This window comes from Haplochromis burtoni, unplaced genomic scaffold (genome assembly GCF_018398535.1).
Source record: "Haplochromis burtoni strain Fernald_Lab_line unplaced genomic scaffold, NCSU_Asbu1 Contig_34, whole genome shotgun sequence".
Classification (NCBI taxonomy): domain Eukaryota; kingdom Metazoa; phylum Chordata; class Actinopteri; order Cichliformes; family Cichlidae; genus Haplochromis; species Haplochromis burtoni.
In genome coordinates, this window is record NW_024582395.1 from 323,431 (window position 1) to 344,005 (window position 20,575).

At 39.5% G+C, this 20,575-nt stretch overlaps 1 protein-coding gene across 1 annotated transcript in view; it reads right to left on the bottom strand.

Moving 5' to 3' along the window:
• The window catches only part of LOC102310201 (cAMP-specific 3',5'-cyclic phosphodiesterase 4D), a 138,727-nt gene that overhangs the window by 97,543 nt on the left and 20,609 nt on the right, over positions 1–20,575 (bottom strand). Inside the window, exon 2 of the mRNA XM_014332569.2 lies at positions 8,423–8,521. Within this exon, the coding sequence (XP_014188055.2) occupies positions 8,423–8,467 (45 nt within the window). The 5' untranslated portion in view covers positions 8,468–8,521. The remainder of the gene's footprint in view (positions 1–8,422; positions 8,522–20,575) is intronic.

The window sequence follows — 20,575 nt, forward strand, 5'->3', positions numbered from 1 at the left end:
TAGATAGGCAGTAGCTCGAAATCAATTAACATCGTTTGCACTCAACCAGACAAATCAGAGATAAAGAGACCACTAGTGTCAAGTGTGCCAGTGACCCCTGCTGTGCATGATGCAATAAAATATTCATTTAAGTGAAAATATTTGTTGAAAGCGGTTTAAGCGCAAAGAGAAACTGCCATTATGCTAATGTGCTAAACATTAAAAACAAAATACTGCTTGAATTACTTTGGTGGGTAGCCTCTAATCTTTAATCATGAGAGGGATTCCAACAAGAGTCAGAGCAGTGGCTTTGTTTTTTCAGCTTTTGTCAACTGATGATCTCTTGAAACTGCACTTCAGAGCTCCGCTGCCTTTCGTGAGACGCCGGCAAAAGAGGACGGAGAATTAAATAAATCATTACGTGCTGTCCGATCCTTTTATTCCATTACATTGTTGTCCATTTTCTTTACTTCATATCCTGCCGCTGTCTCTTGCCGTGCTCATCCTTCAGTCACTTTTCCGCTTCTCCTCCTCTGATCCTGTTCAATTTAATTTCCCAGCTCTTTTCATTAAACATCGTGTCATCCACTTCCCCTCTGCTCGTCCTGCCAGCTCTCACCTGTGTGACAACTGGCTTTAATGTGATTTTTTTAAATCATCAAATGATTTAGGCTTGAATTGAAATGTACCTCCCCTCCCCTGTTACCACTCTTCCAGACACATTAAATTTCTAACCGTTACCTTCACCGCGCCCCTTTGTCTGTTCACCTCACTGCAAACCTGTTTACCTTGTCCTCGATACAAGCACATGGCCTGGAAGCTCCCCTGCTGGGCTCTAATTGGTGATCAAGATGTGCGCGGGAAGGAGACGGGAGCAGCGTTTGGCCCATTTCTATTCCCTCATCACATTCACAGGGCCACAGTCACATCTGCGTAACCATGGTGATGCTGATAAGGTGACTCATGACTATTCATCAATGGCGCCACCTGATTGGACAGCCCCCGAGAGCCTTGCAAAACGTATTCATCAGCGCAGCCTGTGTCCCTGCTCTACCTCAATATGCCCCTCAGGATGATGAGGAAGCATCTCTGCTTCTGTTTGTTTTTAACACCCGCTTCTCGTCTTCACCTCACCTCCCACCTCTCCCCTCTAATTACCTGTCCTCTCTTCACGTCCCACCCATACGTCTCCCAACGGTCTCTCTCTCGCCTCTAACCCAGTGGTCTGCTCTCTTCGCTCTGTCTCAGTTGATGAAGACATCAATCACGTGCACATGTGACATGAACTCTTGCTCATCTCACCATGTCCCTTGCTGCTACTTAGAAATCTTGCACGTATCTCACACAGGTTATTTAATCACCGCAATAACGTCGGAGTAGTTTCTGACTAATAACAAAGGGAGAAAAAAAATAATTTAATCATATTTCCCCTGGACATGTTTTTGTTTTTAGTAAAGCGCAGTTTTACAGCCCCACAAGAGAGACACCAAATGTGACTCATCAGCCAGTTTTTGTCCCATTAGTAGTGTTATTTTATTCCATTTCAAAGGTCATTTGCTCTTGTCATTATCAGTTTTTCCAGTAACCCTTTTAAATAATGTGCCAATGGGACAACATGCTTTCCTTGATTCAATACAATATTATGAATCAGTTTGAGCGATCTATCTTGCAGGCAGCTGTTCCTTTGGCTGTTGTTAACATGATGACCTTTGACCTTAGATCTCCCAAAAGGAGATGCAGGGAGCTCATCAGAGCTCACTGACCTTCAGGTGAAGTAAAGCTTGCAGTTTGCAGACTAAAATCCACAGTTTAGTGCGGAAAGCTGTATTTACATGCATTCGCAGCCCACATCATGTCGTTGGAACTGTAAGGTAGATAATAATACACACCAAGACAGATTGGAAATGTGTGGGAACCTATAAGTGCCAGGCTGTAATAGCCATTTTGACATTTCTATCTAATCTTTCACTATGATTCACACAGAAATGAAAACCATGTGGCAGATTTACAACAGGAATGAAATTATCATTTTTTTACTCAGCTGAAATCTGTCATTTATATTTTGGCTAATAATCCCACTACAGTGTTTTGTGAAGAGAAATTTTCCGTTTCTATTTTCCTCTCTGATGTTTCAAAGAGCCAAGACGTGGCCCAACATTTGAAGCTCAACCCAAGTTCAAGTGTATGACTGGATATATAGCATCAGTAGTTTTTCTTTCTTATTTTCAAACACAGCAATAAGAGAACAAATTCAGAGAAACATCTTCAGACTGATTCAAAAAAATGAAATTAATAGAAAATAATTTGTTACTAAAACAAGTGTCACAGGTCTCTGTGATTTTTAAGGATGAGCCAGTTTATCAACTATATGATTGCATGTTTCATTAATACATATCGTTAGCTTCATAGCATAAGTGCCTAAGTCATTTTTTGGTCAAATTGAGATTTTTGCCTAACTTTACTCCCCTACCACTGCTGCATCATCCTGTCCGTCTGAAACACAAAACACAAAAAAATGACTTAGGCACTTATGCTATGAAGCTAACGATATGCAGGTAATCCTGCTACTGTTTGCTGCTATGCAATACTATCTACCCTCTTATTTCTCCTGCTATATGGGATCTCTGATCTCTGACCTCTCTTGTTTTTCAGGATTACCAGAAAGCTGCCAGTTAAAAATCCAGATGGACAGCGGTCAGTGATGGGCAGCTTGCACATAGCTCAGGGAACATTATGTGAGAGCACAGACATATTCTGTTTAGGTGGTAGTGTAGCTGTCGTGGGGGATGGGTGATGAAGGAGGTATGCACTGAAATAAAAATTCCAGTTTTGAAATGTGTGGAGTTTGTGCTGTAAAGTATAAATACTTCAGGATGTCTAAATAAGAAATGAAGTCATTCATGCTGTCTGAGCATACATGACAGCCAATAAGGATTTAATGTATGCTCAAAGAGCATACAGCTATGAGTTAGCTTCGCTGGCTGTATGTAAAAGATGGGCCTAGCTTTTCCGTCTGAAAAGCAAAAAAAAATCATAAAAGCTGCAGTCTCTGTAATGGCCAGCAGAGGGCGACTCCTGTGGTTGCAAAAAGAGGTCAGATTGTATGAAAGCCTATTGGAAAATGACCTTGCAGCTCATTTGTCCACTTGATGACCTTGGTAAACATTAGGTATGAATAGATTTGCTTATATTTTATTTGCTGGTTTCTCTTAATAAATACAAATGACATGTGCATATACAGTATTGTGCAAAAGTCTTGAGCCACCCATCACTTGCAAACGGGCAAACATAAATGGAAATGCAGCATATAAGACAAAAGCAGAGTTTGTATCATTCTAAAACGCTTGAAAAACAATATTTGGCATGACCACCTTTTTTCTTTATCACAGGCAAGCTTTCTAGGGATTTCTTTATGTAGTCTTCAAGAATAGTTCTGTAGGCTTCATGGTGGGGATTCAAAGCTCTTGGATGTTGGCTTCCTTTTGTTCCATTCTCTGTCAAGATGATCGCCGCTTCAATAATGTTGAGGTCTGAGCTCTGGGGAAGCCAATCATGACTGATAGTGTTGCACTGTGTGTTTTTTACTGCATTGGTAGGGCTGGGTATCGTCACTGATTTCTAGATTCACAAGGTCCCGAATCGATTCGATCCACGATTCAATTTAATTCGATTCGATTCAATTCGATTTGAATCTGGGAAATTTTGACAGTCAGAAATATTATAATCCCAGATCAGTACATTTACATATTTTTGTATCTATTAAAAGGAAGCTGACACACACAAGACTTTATCAAAAGTGTGAGCATCACAGCAGAGGCCTTTGTGTCAAAGTAGCTGAAGATAAAACACAGAAAAACATGAAGGTGATTTTCCTGGCCTGGGATTTTATAAAAATAACCTGCAGTACATCAAAAACGAAAGAAAACCATTAATCAACACATGAACATTACCTCTGAAGTTACAGCGGTTTTATTAGAGACACAGCTAAGCGTTTTGCATTTTGCTTAATTTAAAAAAATTTAAATTTGTTCAATATTGAACAATAAGAAAATGAAATATCGCGATAGAATATGAGTAAAACGCGCATGTGCAGTGCCTTTGTTTTCATACACACATGGCCGATTGTTGAGTGAAACAGATGAACCAGAATTGGTTTGTAAAAATGGTGCAACTTCAGTGATGTGGAACTGGTTTGGTGTTTGTCCGTCAGATACACGACAAAGCACATTTTTTTGCAGAACATGCAAGCGGCCGTCGTTATTGTCGTATTTGTCAGACTAAGATGCTCTTAAATCTGGGAGTAATCTGGGTCCTAAACTCCGTATGCTTCAGGTCAAACGAACACTGCAGCATCACTGAGAGTTAAAAACTGTCTAAATTCTTTCATCTTTAATAAAACGATCAGCATTGCTGCTTTACCAGGTGTAACTATGAAGTTTAACTTCCAGGCATCCATGAAAACAAAATTATTACATTTAACGGAGTTAGAAGTTAGCAGGAAGCTAGCGGAAGTTAGCTCGCTAGTTTCGCTAGTTACCTAAGCATGATATAGCATGTTCTGACTGAGAGATTTCTGAAAAAAATTCAAACGTACAGCTCTGCTATCACTTCCAACATAAATGAAGACAGGAAACTAAACAGCAGTGACGTTTGTAGGGTTACTGAAGTTGGGCTAGCTGGTATATAATGATGTGCTACGTGATCGCTAGCGACACAGCTATGTTAGCATAACATAAACAGTGAAGCTGGAGGACGAACACTAACACTTTTCCACTTATAAAAGTTAACGTGAAGGTTCCTCATGGTTAGAGACAAATGCAATCGCATGGCAGGATGCTGTAAACGGACCAAACTTCAGTCAGGAGAACAACTGAGATAATCCATCCACAATACGAGGTTAGTCATTAATATACTGCAACAACATGGGAATAGAGCAGCTGCCAGAGAATTCAACATTAATGAATCAATGGTACAGAAGTGGAGGAAGCAAGAAGAATGAGTTTAATAAAGTTTGATTTATCTGACTGCTTTGTTTCGCTTAATGTGCCTTATAATCCCGTGCACCTTATGGTCCGAAAAATACGTACTGCACACTGCAGTTTAATGTTGCAAAGCACCTCTTTTTAACTTCAGTGGATATTATACATGGTTATGCTCAGGATATGTCAGCCCATTTCTACTGGAAATGCCTTTTGGTTAAACTTTCAGCAAGGAATTTGCATTTGCACTGTTACATTTTTATAAAGCTTTAATGTACATAAAAACCAGCTTCTTGTTTAAGTGAAAATAAATGGAAGGTTGTCTTTTTGCGCTAGTAATGTTGTGGAGTTGTATTTTGTCTCGCATCAATTATATCGTCAGTTATATCGTTATCGCAAATTTTCAAATATATATCGTGATAAATATTTTTGGCCATATCGCCCTGCTCTAGCAGAAATTAGGTTTACTTTTCGGAAGTAAGTAAAAGGGAAAAAAAAACGTCGGCCGACAGCGCTGTAAACAACGGTAGACTTGTGCGTAACAAGCAAGCGAATAATGCAGAAAAGAGAGAGAGAGAGCTGTGCATGAAGTGTGATTTTTATCCTGAAAAGTCAGCAAAAGTCAGAGGGAATTCATGACGATGTTTATGTGAAGCGTAGTTTGGATCTTCTTTTGCTGCTGGTTCGGTCAATATTGTTTGGAGAGAGATAAAACTAACAGCCATATGATCAGCGCAAAAAGGGCGTAAACACACAGCGCGGACCCGCGGATCAGAATCAGCGAGCTGTCGGCTTTCAGCCCCGACCGTCAGCTGAGAAAGGCGACATCTCACTGATTCTGATCCGCGGGTCCGCGCTGTGTGTTTACGTCTTTGTGCAGAAGCCGTGTACCTGCTCTCATTTACTGTCTTAGCTGTTTGGTGGTTGTTGAAATTTTGTGATCTTTCACCTGAGATTCTGGCATTTCGGGCAAAATAAATTAATATTAAAAAATCGATTCAGGATTTTAATGAATCGATTTTACGTTATCCAAGCCAGAATCGATTTTAATCGATAAATCGATTATAAAAACCCACCCCTAGTAATGTGTTCGGGATCACTGTCATGATGCAAAATGATGGTATTTCATGATGGTTTAAAATCTCACTCTATAGTTCATGTTCATGATGCCATTAATTTTGACAACAACACTGGCTGAAACACAGTCCCAACTCATGTCCAAGATGATGGCTGTAGACACTTAATACTGCAACTCTCTCCAGAGCTCGTCTGCACAACACTGATAGTGATTTGAACCAAAATTCCAACTTTGGATTCGTCATTTCCTAAAATCTGTTGCCACTGATTTTCTGTTCAGTGCTTGTGTCATTTGGCATACATCACCTCCCTATTTCTCCCTATTCCCCATATTTAGGAATGGCTTCTTCACAGCACCCTTCCACTGAGACCATTTCTGATGAGGCTTCAGTGATTGGTCAGGTCTTCGCTGGATCTTTCACAGCATGACTTTCAGATACTGTACATCTGCTGTAGATAACTTTTTAGGTCGGCATCTTTTGTGTTGTTAGGTGCCTTTTTATGATTCATAGGTTGGTAAATGGCTTAACAAAAAAAAAAGATCACATTACCCTGAAAATGGTCTGGTTCAATGAGTGGACTGAAAAAAAAAGCAAATGTGAAAAAGCATCTGATGTCCAAAGACAATCTTTGGATGACCTTTACCAAGCCTGGAGAACTATTGCTCAAGACCACTAATATGTTTTATATCCAGTCTGCCGTAAGCTTGTTAGTTGTGTTGTATTTGTAGTGCAAAACTAATCAGTTGATTATCAGTTAGTTGACTGAGGGAAAAATAATTGGCAAATATTCAGAAAACTGGTTTGAAACCATTTTAAGGAACAATTTGCAAACAGAATCTAAATTAATATTCTCTTGTGAAAATTTGCTTTCTCATGCTAAGTGAGAGAATCTCACAGTGTGTCTTTGCTTTGTAATGGATAACGAGAAATGTCACATCAGCTCAGGCTCTTGAAAAGTTTTTTTTTTTTTACATTCAATGAACCAACCAATTACTCTGGAATGAAAATAATCATCGAGGAAAATTAAAAAATAAAATTAGTCACTGATGATGATGACTGCATGACTAATTAAACCCTAAAAACATGATTGCCGAGGTGAAAAACATTTGTCAGTCAACAGCACAGCTTCTTACGTATAACAGTCCCAGTAACCCAAGCTCTTTATCATCATCTAAAAGAAACCACTGGCCTTTAATCACAGAGTGATGAACAAAAAGATTTAATTTGTGTAGGAAAAACATTGACTCTGCCATTTATAAAGCTAATGTTAACATACATGAAGGCAAAGGTGTACATATGGAGATCTTTGAGGCTGGACTACATTTTATATGAGGTTCATTTAAAAGAAATCATGCTCATATTGCAGGTTTATAGCAAACATTAAAATGCCATTTTCGTCTGGGCATGCAAGGGAATTTGTGTTTTATTAACACATTATGAAGACTAAGATGTTTTCAAAAATAAAAAATAAAATGCACTATCTTCCTAACCCTTGCAAAAAGAGAGCACTTATTTTTTTAAAATCACAAGTTTGTTTGTTTTTTACTAGATTTCAGAGACCAACCCTATAAAATGTACATATTTAGTACATTTAATTTGAGGTATGTCCTCCTCTCAATGTGAGCCAAGCAGTTACCCATTTGAGCATGGACTCTACACATGTCCAGATCTGTTGTTGAATTGCTCTCTGTTCCTGAACGAGTGTGACTGTGCAATGGTAGTAGCTGCCTCGGATAAACATGTTGACCCACTATGTTCTAGACATGCTCAGAACATAGTGGACATATCAGGACTAAATGCTGGCTAAAGAAGTCTCTGATTATGCTTCTCATCCAGCAAGGATCTGGCAGTGTGTGGGCGTGCAGTGTCCTGCTGAAACAGCTGCAGGGCAGTGTGCTGCTATGAGAATAGCAAAAGTACAAGCTCGAGCACCTCGATACCTCTGTCCAGTCAGATCTGCACCAAGAACAAGCAGAGATGGTGCTCGCATGGATGCAAACCTGCAGCAACAACTCCGACACATATACCAACATTCAAAATCCCAATAGCCCAGCCTCGGTCAACTTTAGCGATGGCTAGGCTGTGCATACACTGTGGCAGTGAAATTAAACAAATTCTGTGGTGTACAAGTGCACAAATTACAAATCCCTCCATTAAACAAAAACTACTTCCGGAACACGTTTGGCTTTTCAAAGAAATAAGAATTATAGACCAAGAAATGGATTTAAAACAAAGATTAAAAATGTATTTCAAGACACTGAACTTGTACAACAGAATCTTTTTGGCTTATGAAGAGAGAAAACAGAGAATACTGAGATGTAAATGCATGTAAAAAGGAAAAAAATCAATAAAGCTGCAAAAATTGCAAAGCTGGTGTTCACTCACGCTGTCTCGCTGGCTGTCGTCCCCGGACCGGTCATCCTTTTGCATGGTGCGGGCCACCTCTGGCAGGGCTCAGTCAGTCAGAGTTAAACAAAAAGTGGGCTAACAAAACAAAAAGAAATAAAAAAAGATATAAGTATTATTTGTACCCATTTCACACATTTGTATTAACCTAATGTCATTATCAAACTGGTGATATAAAGTGGTATAAAAAAATCCAAAGTTCTGCTTGTTCTTTGTGAAGATTAAACCAAATGGAAAAAAAACCAGATAAATATTTAAAGAATTTATACGCTGAGTGTGGAGTTTCTAAAATGTACTACTTATTATTTTCAGGTAAGAAAGCAGTAATTTGACAGGCTGAGGCTCTTCCACCTCCTGGCAGCTTTGTGGTTTCAGAATATGAAAGCTTTGATCTCCCAGACAACATGCACATGTGTATACATGTGCATGTATGTGTGCGTGGTAAATGGGGAACATAATGCCCCGAGTGTGTTGGTAAGAAAGGAGGCATGCTGGGATCCACTGGCCTAATAGGATGCATTAGAGTGTAAAATGTAAAGGTCAGTGAATTATCAGCCAGAGTTGCACAACCCTTTTCTGTTTACCTGGCCTAATAACCCAGAGCCTACACCTGTCTCATTCTCTTCTTCACTTTCTTTCTCTCTCTCTGCCACACACACACACACACACACAGACACACACAGATAGGACCAACTGTGTTTAAATGGATGTCCAGAACCATTCCCAGAGCCTAAAGTGTTTTGACACATGCACAAAATCCGGTGTAGCTTCAAAGAAATGAATAATCTAATTGGTATGGTCTGTTTGCTGCATAGATAAATAGTCTATTTGAGTGTTAGCATTCTTGTCATCTCTTGTTTTTATGCACCTGCGAGAAGCATCAAGAAAGTAATCAGACAATTCAGAATTCCTCGTTTCACTCTCTCCTGCGGTTCTGCCTATATTTCTGTCAAGGCTAGTGCGAATCCATATGTGGATTTCTCCAACAGCAACTTCTTCCGTCTGTGTTCCGCATGAGTGGTACCCAGCCAAGCAATGAATTTTTATCAGCCATATAAAGCAACCTATATACCTTCACATCACTTCTTATTTACTATATAATCCTTTGTTTCCATGGCCCACGAGCCCAGGTACAACAGCAACTCCATTCTGTCCCTGCCTGCCTGACAGGACTCAGCAGAAACACTGGATGTACTCTAAGTGAGAGATCAGCCAAAAAGGTCAGACATTATCCTTCTGTCTGGTCTGTCAGACCAGGCGCATGTCCACTAAAAACATGTGGAGTGACAGGATGGTTAATTAATTACCACAGACAGAAAAACAGAAGGGCTGGACAGACTTTATTGATTAGTCTCTGAAGAGAAGAGAAGAGAAGAGAAGAGAAGAGAAGAGAAGAGAAGAGAAGAGAAGAGAAGAGAAAGTATTGCTTTTTATGTTAGTCCAAACCTTAGTACTCATCATCATCATGAACATAGGGTAAACATGTTCTTCACTAAGCATGCACAGGCACCTAAAATTTACACACAATGATAATACTCAGACATTTTCACAGACAAGTTGCATTCAAACAATGTAACAAACACACAACAATGTAATGTAAGGCACACAAGGCAGATTATAGTGCATGCAGAGCACAACACAACCTCAGGGCAAACCACAGCCTTGACCTATGCCGAACGCTCATGATCAACTATTTGTTCATTTGTTAACTGTTATGAACCCATACACTTCCCCACATTTACTACAGGTCATGCATTTCAACTGTTTTGCTTCAGTGTTTTCTGATTTAGCTTTAGTTTTAAAGTGCCATGAATGAATAAACTTTATTGTTACAACAAAGATGCAAATAAATATTTGTTTGAATCCCTTATTTTACTTTTCCTCTACAGTCACCTCTTTCGTGACAATGCAAGGGCCTGTGATTATGCTGTCTGCATGTTCTACCACTGGAAAACCCTGTCAATTATTTTGAATTTGGTTATGTTGCAGTTTGGCAACACTATGCAGCTATTTATCAGTCAGTGCAGCTCAATGCTACCAGACTGACAATGCTGGAAAAACTCTGACAGACAAATTGGTAAAAACATTCTGTAAAGTTTCATAATTGTAACCTGAAGAGTCGAGATACCATCATCTGACAAAACCCATCCACAGACAGACATATAAATACCTGCCAAAGAGCTCAAAATGGCCTTTGAGGTAGTCACCGCAACAGCAGGTCTCTCCAGGACCTGATTTTCCCATTATTGCACAAACACACACCAGCTGTGTTATTTTTGTGCTTACACACCATAAAAAAATACTTCATATAACAAATGTAAAAGAGTGTGTGGCAAGAATGTAAAGTGGGCCTGTATTTAAAAATGGAGATAGCAACAGTGACATCATCCATTGGTTTATGGAGATTGAGTGGAGAAACTTGTTTGGGGTTTTGTTTGTTTGTTTTTTAATGGATTTTAATGGAGAGTCATTGCCAACTAGCTTGCTTAGCTAAATGCATCTGCAGAGTCACAGCAACAGAGGCTTAGAAATCGGTCTTGTAACCACCAGTTGTGAGGGGAAAATGTGTATTCGCTGACAGGTTGTGAGTGGCTACAGTGCCAGTCATACAGGGCTTCGGGCTGGTCATCAACACCCTGGTCATTAACTACCTATGGTAAAACATGTACTCCTCACCCCGCCCCCAAAAACCTCCTTGTGACTGCTTTGATAGTTAGTATATTGCTGTAATCACAGTTTGAATGGAAGTGACAGACGTGTCTACAAACATTGTTTTGTTACAGTGAAAAGTCCAAAACGACGTGGACATGAGGAAGGTGTGCCTTCAAAGTAAAGGTTTTGACTCAACAAGTTTCAAAAGACTCAACTTTTACTTTGAAGTCACGTTTTCAAGTATTACTGCCACTCGTCTAATAGTTAGCAAGTGTTTGCAGACAAATATAAAATATACTGGGAACCACCAGTGCCCCCCCCCCCCCTCAGACACACCTATGCTATCAATTTCAAAATCCCACCTTGCTTTGTTCTTGAGTTATTTCATTCATAACATTTTCAGAAAACTTGACCTCTTACCTTGACCTTGAGGTCAAGGACGCTGAGATTTGAACTTGTCAGAGACTTTTGAGAGAATTTTTTACAGTGAGAGAATTTTTTGCAGTGGTAAGAAAATACAAGAAACTGTAGCCATCTGCTAGCAACCAAAGGAATTAGTAGGAGGATTTGGGTGCAGAGCGTAGTTTGCAACCAATTTTACCCAGTGACAACCAGTAACATCCCAGGAACCACCTCCAAGCAGTTGGGCAATACACAACTCCCTAGCAAGCAGTGGCTGCATCATGTTCAATACGGTCGACAGCTCTTGAGCAACGTGTGCATGAAATATGTACACTAGAATTATGTTCATACAAGGGAAATCTGGACTTCTTGGAAGGGGCTTTAATGTTGAAATAGATAGCTACAAGATTAGTTGAGGTGAATTTGGGATTTTTAACTTTTCTCACGTGACGTTAAGCCCACCTTGCTGCTGAAGTTGTATAAACACGAGAGGTTGTATCATGCGCAATATGGACATTGTGCAGCGCTCATGAGTCAGCCAATCCATCCATCCAGTAATCATAAAAAAATATGTGCACAAATACATGACATCTGTACATCTTTCAAAGTATTTATTTTGCCATGACAACACACACACGCACACACAAGTTGAAAACAGCCACACTATTTTGACTTTTAAGGGGAAGAAGCTCTTAAGGAGAATGAAGCAGACTTCTCTTCCCTCGCCATCTCTCGAAGTCTCTCTGGTCCTGGCCGGGAGCCCAAATCTGATGATTCCTCAAAATAATCAGAAGAATTTCAGCCTTGAAAGCACTGGGCTAATTTAACAAAAACTGAATCAACAGGAGGCATGGCTCAGCTACAAATACACAGAGAGAGAAATAGAAGGATAAACGGCATCGCACTCTACATCTCAGCCAGCTATTATTATTCACCTTGTTATAACACGCTGCTGGGAGCTACACTAAGTGGATGAGAAGAATACCAGCATGTAAATTCTCAATTAAAAGTGCAGACAATAATTACAGTTATCTGAACTGTGCTATAAGGATTGGTCATGCATGTGTGCACTCCTGACAGAAAGTCTAAATAAAGAGTCAAAAAAATAATAATAACAATGGCACACTCTCTTCCGGAAACAGCAACACCTCCCCGACAATTTACTTGTCTAACTGATCTCTCACAGACATACGAGTCAGCAGCACCAGAGTTTGTGCATTAAAACAAATCCTTTTGTTATTTTTGTTTTGAAGACAAAGGGTCCTTCTTGCTTGTGTGTCTGAGTGCATGTGCTGGATCAGCGCAGCAGAGCATGTGCCTGCACCGCAACCACAGGGGGCTGATTTCTGTCTGAGCTCAAGCATTACTTACACAAGGCACGATTAGACTTACACATCCCCAAATCCAGACATGAGAACTGCCCTCTGCTGGTGCCAATTTCTTCCCATGTCCCTTTGATACATCCTCTGTTGGCTTTTTCAATTAACTTCCTGCCACCTTTAGGAGAGCAATGAGAGTTTATCCTGTATAATCACATTAGGCGAGAGAGCAAAAATACGATGAGGCACTGTATGGCCCCCCCTCCCCACACCCAACTCAGTAGTAGAAGATCACGACTGTCTAATATGCTCTAAATTTTAACTGCTGTTTGAAATGTGTCTTTTTTTTTTTCTTGTTGAGAGCTCACAGCTGGTTATTGAATAATCCCTCAAAAGTAGCTCAGCCTTTTATTGTAGCCGTTCAATCAGCTGAGATGAGCAGACACTGCGGCTTTTGTTTATTCTCTTTGTAGGCTGATCTGCCTAGACTCTATTAGTCAGTCTAGGCAGTCTTTTTGTACAATTTGTCAAGCTAATATTTTGTCGACAAGCCGCTGGGAAGTCATATATAAAATATTAATATTCAACCTTAGATGGGAAACGCTGAAGTGGGACAAATCAGTCAAAGCTGTTGCAAAGCTTCATATTAGACTCTTCAAATTAAAATAAATTACAAACCATTATGAGGTACATTAAAGTGTTTGCTGGGTGAATAGGCAAGGAAACGTGTTTGATGCGCACTAAAAGCTCCCCACATGCCATCCAATTATGGGTCTCATTTCTCAGCCACTGACAGAAGAGGGCTTTTTTTTCCCACCTCATGTAGTTCCTCCACTTATCTGAAGATGGCAAAACAAATATTATCCCGTTGATTTAGTCATTTGATTTTGGTCACTGATTCCTGCTTTAAGATCACTGTTCAACCCCTTTTGAAGTAAGATGAGCTCTCGCACGGAGGAATAAACTGATTTTTTTTAAAAAGAAGTAGAAGAAGAAACCTGGCTTCTCAGTGCTGAGCAGCAAGCAGCTGTCTCCCCACTCACTGACTAAAACATAAGCTGAAACAAGGCAGTGGCTCCTCCAAGTGGTGCTCTGATTGTTAGTTATGACAGTAAAAGCAGAAAAGATGAGGCTGAAATTGTAAGGAAACAGCGATGCCGACGCCTTTATTTGCCTGACCTTGTCTTGTCTTTTAAACTAAGGGCAGCCATTTACTGTCATTCATTACATACGTCAGCTAACCAAACCACTGAAGGGCACACACACACACACAAACAAACAAACACTCACTTATACTCAAAGGCATGCCACTGTAGATTTGCAAACACGCGCCCTTGAAACACAACACACAAATGATAGATGTGTGCTGTCACTTCAGGAGGGATTGTGACAGTCCTTATTCTCTACTTCAGAAATATACACTTTATCTTATGCAAAGCTCCAATTCACTGTCAAGCACGGACGAATGGAAAGCGTCTGTAATAAAGCCATGTCTGGCAGAACAGCACAAATTTCCTCTATTCATTATTGCAGCGCTCTGTTGACAGTGATGAAGTCTTTGCGGCAGCTCGAAACAATTCCACAGCAAGTCGACCGTGAAAATACAACAACATTTTACCTGAAATGTAAATTGGCTACCACCCCTCAAGCCTCCTTAAAAATAATTGTCTTATATTCCACCTATTGTCTGACAGACCCAGGCGTGACTCAGACACTACACTGTTTTCTTGTTGTGTAGTGAAATTGAGGTCGTCACATGTGGGAGTATTTCGAAAACAATTTGATATTCAGCTGCGCCGTGACAACAAAGTGCCATCTGATTGAATTTCCTTCAATTTTAGGCAATTCAGACACACGTATTGGATCGCTCACCGCTAAAAAAAAAAAATTGATTGGTGTTATATTTTTAAAAATCGTTAAACGCTTAAAAAAAAGACAATACATTTCCGAGATCATTTGAAGACCAACTTTAGAGTCACTGAGATCTTTCCTAGTAAAGCACTAAAATACAACCTGGTCTTATAGCAAAGCATGAAATAGTCATGAAAAAATAATAAATATGTTTCGTTTTTGCACAACTTTGAAATGAATGTAGTTTAATAGCAGGTATACAGGCAGACCCATAATTTAATGGACAGACACACACATACATGTCACATTGGCTATGAAAAAAGTGGCAACTGTTGTGTTTTATCTCAAACGATCATTTTTTCTCACCCTAACCAATCATTTTGTTTTATTGCTTAACTCTAAACAATGGCTAAACCTTTCCATTACTGATGCAATCACCACCACCACCACGCCCTCCAGATTTCAAATGTGGATGGAAAACCTTGAAAATTAAAGGTGGAAGATTTGTGTCCAGTAAACCAATAAAAAAAAGAGTCCATTGATTAGAGCAAACGCAGTGAAAGGATTTAAAAAGTGTGAAGAAGTGCATAGATTTTGAACTTAGAACTACATGTTCATGATTTTTTACAGGTTCTTTCTATTGATACAGACCTCCCCCACTGCTATTCATACTACACCAAATAGTTACTTAATAAAAAAGTAACTATTTGGGCAAGATACTGAACCCTGAGTTGCCCCCGATGCACCCATGTGAGTGCGGGAATGCTTGGTTAAAAGTCTCTAGAAGTGCATAAGAAAGTGCTTGGTTTGTACTAAGAAAGCTCTTTCTATTAAAACAGTAGAAAAGCATTATAAGCATTAGTAGTCCATTTATCTGACAAACTGCCTTAAAGACTGTTATAAAGCATGAGTTGGAATATACAGTGTGGAAGTTTATGTGCTGTAAATTTATATAACTTTACAGTTTTAACTGCTGCAGCTGCTGTCAATCTTCCATTTTTTTTTTTTTTTTTGCCTGTCCCGTTTGGCTCTTTTGCCATCAGAATTATTGTCTAAAGGCAAAGAAAGATGCCCAACGGATTTACTTTACCAAATTGACCATCCCAGCCTTGCCGTAATGGTCCATTTGATTCACCTTTTATTGTTTATTTTATTTTCACTTGCTGAATACGGGACAGACTTGACTGGAGGAAAGAAGGGGAGAAAGAAAGAGGGAAAGAGAAACAGCTGAGAAGAGGGACGGGGGAGAAGGGCAAAAAACAAAAACCAACAGAATGAGCAGAAAAAAAATGCATATATCAATCACCTGGATCACCTGTTGAGAAAGAAAAAAGAAAACAAGCAGAAGAGAACAAGAGTAATAGAATAAACAACATCACAATGATATATGGGAATATGACAGTAAATACTAAATATTAAACATTATTGTGCAGCACATAAGATCAACAGAACACAGTGTGCTTTGAGGTAGGAGCCAAAAAGGGTGTAGTTTGTGGGTGTGATCACCCGTGGTACACCTGTGAGCATGGACGCGCTTGTTTTTTTTTTTTAAAAGGTTCCTTCATGTAATGATCTGCTAGAGGGTGTGGGGGGGCCACAGCCCCGTCCTCCAGGGCATGAAGCAGGTATGGAGGAGATCAAAACTCCAGACATCCAGAGGCCCCCAGAACACAAGAGACCAAGGAAGACCAACAGAGGGGCAGCCGCGCCACTGTCCCAGAAAGAGCTTCCATTTTCACCAAAGACCACCTCTTCAGTTTAAGAAGTCCTTGAATTCATGACAGTTTTCAAACCCTTTGACCTTTCATATCTAACCTCTCGCTTCTGGCAACTTCTCCAATTTATCATAGTTAATACAGCACTAATTGTCTCATTAAACCACTCTAATCAGAGGGCTGATCCCCCTCCTCCCCTCATACAGGATTTTGCTCATTAGGTTCAGTTTATCCACTGCACTGCAATTCTTGTGAAAAGAGCAGAAAATGTTCTGGGTCTCAGAGGGGAGCTTTCTAAAGCCTGAGACCATTACCAGGTAAGTGGTGTCTATTGGAAGATAATGCTGAGTAAAACTGCAGAGCTACAGTCAAACAACTTTGGAGACTGTTGGGAACTAATGGGATAGCTTAGAGTCTATTGGCTTGACTTGTTTTTTACGTGTTCCCTATCGCAGGTCCATTAGCTTAATGTAAGCACAATACAAAGCCAGTGGTGTACCCCATTAGTATATTATGTATATGACTTAATAATTGTTTAAAGAAAATTTCCCATTGCTCTCAGCAATTACAGATAATGGTTTAATGGTCTTTTATCAAAACTTGTGAGTGAATGTTCTGATAAATGCACCAGTCACTGAACGGTGCACTTTTGTGCACTTTCACTGCTTGGTTCAGTTTTCATCAGCCTCCCATACAGCCTCAGAGGGCAGCTGTTGTCAGGAATAATGCACAGAGAAAGCCCTTGTGTGCTACTGCCACATGACAGTATTATCTTCCTGTACTGTATTTACAAAATGTTGTACTGTGTTTGCATGCTGTAAACTTGGATCAAATAAAATGTATCTCATCCTATTTGAGACAAATGTAGCTGGAGATTACAGTATAATACAGTAGAACTCGTTTTTTCTCTCTTTACAAGGTATTGATGATCTCAGGACTGCTGTATTAAAAAGTGAATTGGAGATGCTTTCCTATGCTTTCATCTCCTTGGTTCTTAGTTTTGAGGCCTCCACCTACATAATCAAACTCCTCCACCCCTATTCTCCAAGCCAGGTTCTCGGGGTCTCAGATCAGGGCCTTCTTCTGATTCGCTGTACCCAACTTAAAAGCTCCTTAGCTAAAAAAAACCAAAACCTTTAGAACAACTGACCACTCCCACTTTGCACCTGTGGCTCATTTGGTCAGACAGACATTTGAGCAGTCTTTGTGTTTTGTTTTGTGTCGTTTTGGTTTTCATTGGTGCATCTATAAAACACTTTCTGCTGATAAGCAGCTTTGCTGTTCCATTGCTGCCCCCTTGTCTTCATTTGTTAGTTGCAGTTTACCAGAAACTTCTTGATGTATACTTTAAGTGCTGATGTTGTGTTTGTGGCTTGCTTTGCTGACCCCTGGTGGCCAAAATATATACATACGAAATTATGCTGGGCTGATAATGATTTAGTGTCATTAACAGCATAGTATAATATTACATTTATGCAAAAAAAATCATTGCAGATTCTGCATAGAAATGTGTATATATTTCTATCTATTTTATTGTCGGATACGTCCTATACTGCAGATGCATGGAAGAAGTGTTTTGCTTTAAACTTCCAGCAGAGGCTCCCAGAGAACCAAGATTTATTTTTTGCCTTCTACTCTGTATAAATTTTAAAATGACAAAACTTAATGATATTATAAGACATGCTGCAAAACAATATGCTTTTGAATACGAAGCAGCGATATATATTCACTATATGCTGCTTCTAGAACAGGTTTTTCTTCTATTTCCGCTAATATCAAATTGCAGAGTTGTAAATATTTGTGGTTTTTCCCTGAGCTGTGATACCCAAAGACAAAGTCTGCTATCCAATGTCCCCCCTAAACACATGGTACTAGCCCTGTTGACATCATCGACCCCAGGCATTAGAAGGCCCTGCAGAGCTGGTGATGAGTCACTCCTGTCGGTCCAGGCCAGTAAAAAGCAGCAGACACACAGTGGTGGGGCTCTATTGCAACTTGCATCTCTTTCATCAGATGTGATTCGATATGCACGCTGATGACCAGCAGGACAAAGAAATGAAGCAAGGTCACAAACCCGCGTCTGCTGGTTTCTTTCCATGTAATGACTCGGCTAGCCTGACAACTCCATGCTTTCACAAGAGCTCGTGGGTAAAATTCTGCAAGCTAAATATGAGAAAGATTTTGGAAGTAGCCTTTCATAATCACATACAGTTGATTTTAAACTTGAACTGCAAGTTGTTGTACTTTAATGTAATTATTTTATTAAGTCATACAATTAACTAGAAGAACCTTTAAATGGATTTTCGGTTATTGTAAACATCACAGTCGACAGTCTTCTTATCAGACATGCGATACACAAACTGTTCCACACACACATACGCACAAATACACACTTCAGGGGGAAAACAAATGTGTCAAAGCACATTAAAGCATTTCTACCTGAGGCTTTTCGTGGTATTTCTCTTGGCTCAGTAGCTTTATCTCGTGCAAATTTCTGCAGTGTTAGTGTTGCACCTTTTCTGCCCCACAATATTTTAACAGGCAATTTTTATTCCAACTGAATGAACACAGCTCTGCCGAGTGCCTAGGCTTGTGTTTTTTTTTTTCTATCTGTAGTACAAATGAAAAACTTTTTAAAATATAAAATATTACATTTAGTTGGTAATTTCTTGATTTGATCCTTAATTTAAGCAGTGTTAGTGCTGGTCTTCTGCACACTCCAACGCTTCAGGTCAAAATTGCCATAAAGCAAGCAAACAAGATACAAGTAAACAAAAGTGGCAGACTTTAAGTGCCCTTGTGGATTTTGTTATATTGAGGTCTAGACTGAGAAGGAACATTAGAGTAATATCAGAAATAATGGTGATTGGGCCCCTACAGGCAGACATTTTCACTCAGCTGGGAATGAAATCAGCGTGTGTGGCTGCACTGATGAAAAGGGTTGGTGATAGGGAACGGAAACTTCTACAATAGAGAGGCCTATTTCATATATCATCTGCAAACAGTGTATTCTGAAGGATTCAATGATGAACTGTTATTGTCCATGTCTGTAGTTCTTATTAAAGATCCTACCACCTGTATAGAGACTGACTATTGTAGTTCCATGTAATGGTTTGGAGATAATCATTGATTTTCAGATGTATACTTGAGCTTATTCAGACAGAATATGTCATTTAGGATTTTTTTTTCCTGTTATGGGTTTTCTAATGTGGGGTGGGGATGGTACATTTTAATACCTTGATAGAAAAACACACAATGGAACAGTGTTAGTCATGGTTTGGTTTCCCCAGAGTCTAGACCTCAACATTATTGACACAGTGTGGATCATCCTGACAGAGCACACAACAAAAAGCACATTCAAGCTTGTTAGAGTTGTAAAAACTCTATTTTTGCCTTATATACTGCAGTTATATACTGAGTTAGCATATGTTTCCATAAACTGATATACTAAAAGCCTGTATAGATACACTACCTACAATTTTTACACATAATTGTGAGCATTTAAAATTCAAACTATAGTTTTTACCTCGAGTTTGGTGATATGTGTTTCATCATTTGTGTCTGCAGGGAGAAGCCTTGCTCTTCATGTGGTTTACAACAGCTTAGCTTTGAAGGGGAAAGTGCTTTTGTTAGCTAACTAGCTAGCGAGCAAACATTCAGAAATATTTGGAGTTAACTGTCTATCTAGATGCAAGTTAGGCCTACAGGTGATAAATAATACATTAGATGCCTTTAATCCTCAAGTGACCAAGCTATCATAACTGAATGAGGTCATTTTAAATTTCATTTTACACAGGAATACTTTCAATGGCTACATCAGTTTCTGTAGAGCACCCCCGGGCCATGGACTGGTTTGGTACTGGGCTGCGAGAGTTGAGACTCGGGTGTGAAATTTATAGTTTTCAGGGTTTTTATCGGTTTTTATTGTTATTTTTTTGTTGTGTTTATTGTTAACTCGGTTTTCCTGGGTCTTTTCCCATGTGTAATGAATAAATCTTTTTTTGTACTGGTACTGGTTTTATGGACACCTTAAGGCCAGTCCGTGAAAATATTGTCAGACATAAACCGGTCCGTGGCAAAAAAAAGGTTGGGGACCGCTGCTGTAGAGAACACTTTGAAAAGCTACAGTACCTAGATAGGTAGATCATTGTGTTACAGCATTTACAATAAACAACAAATAACTAACAGTTGAA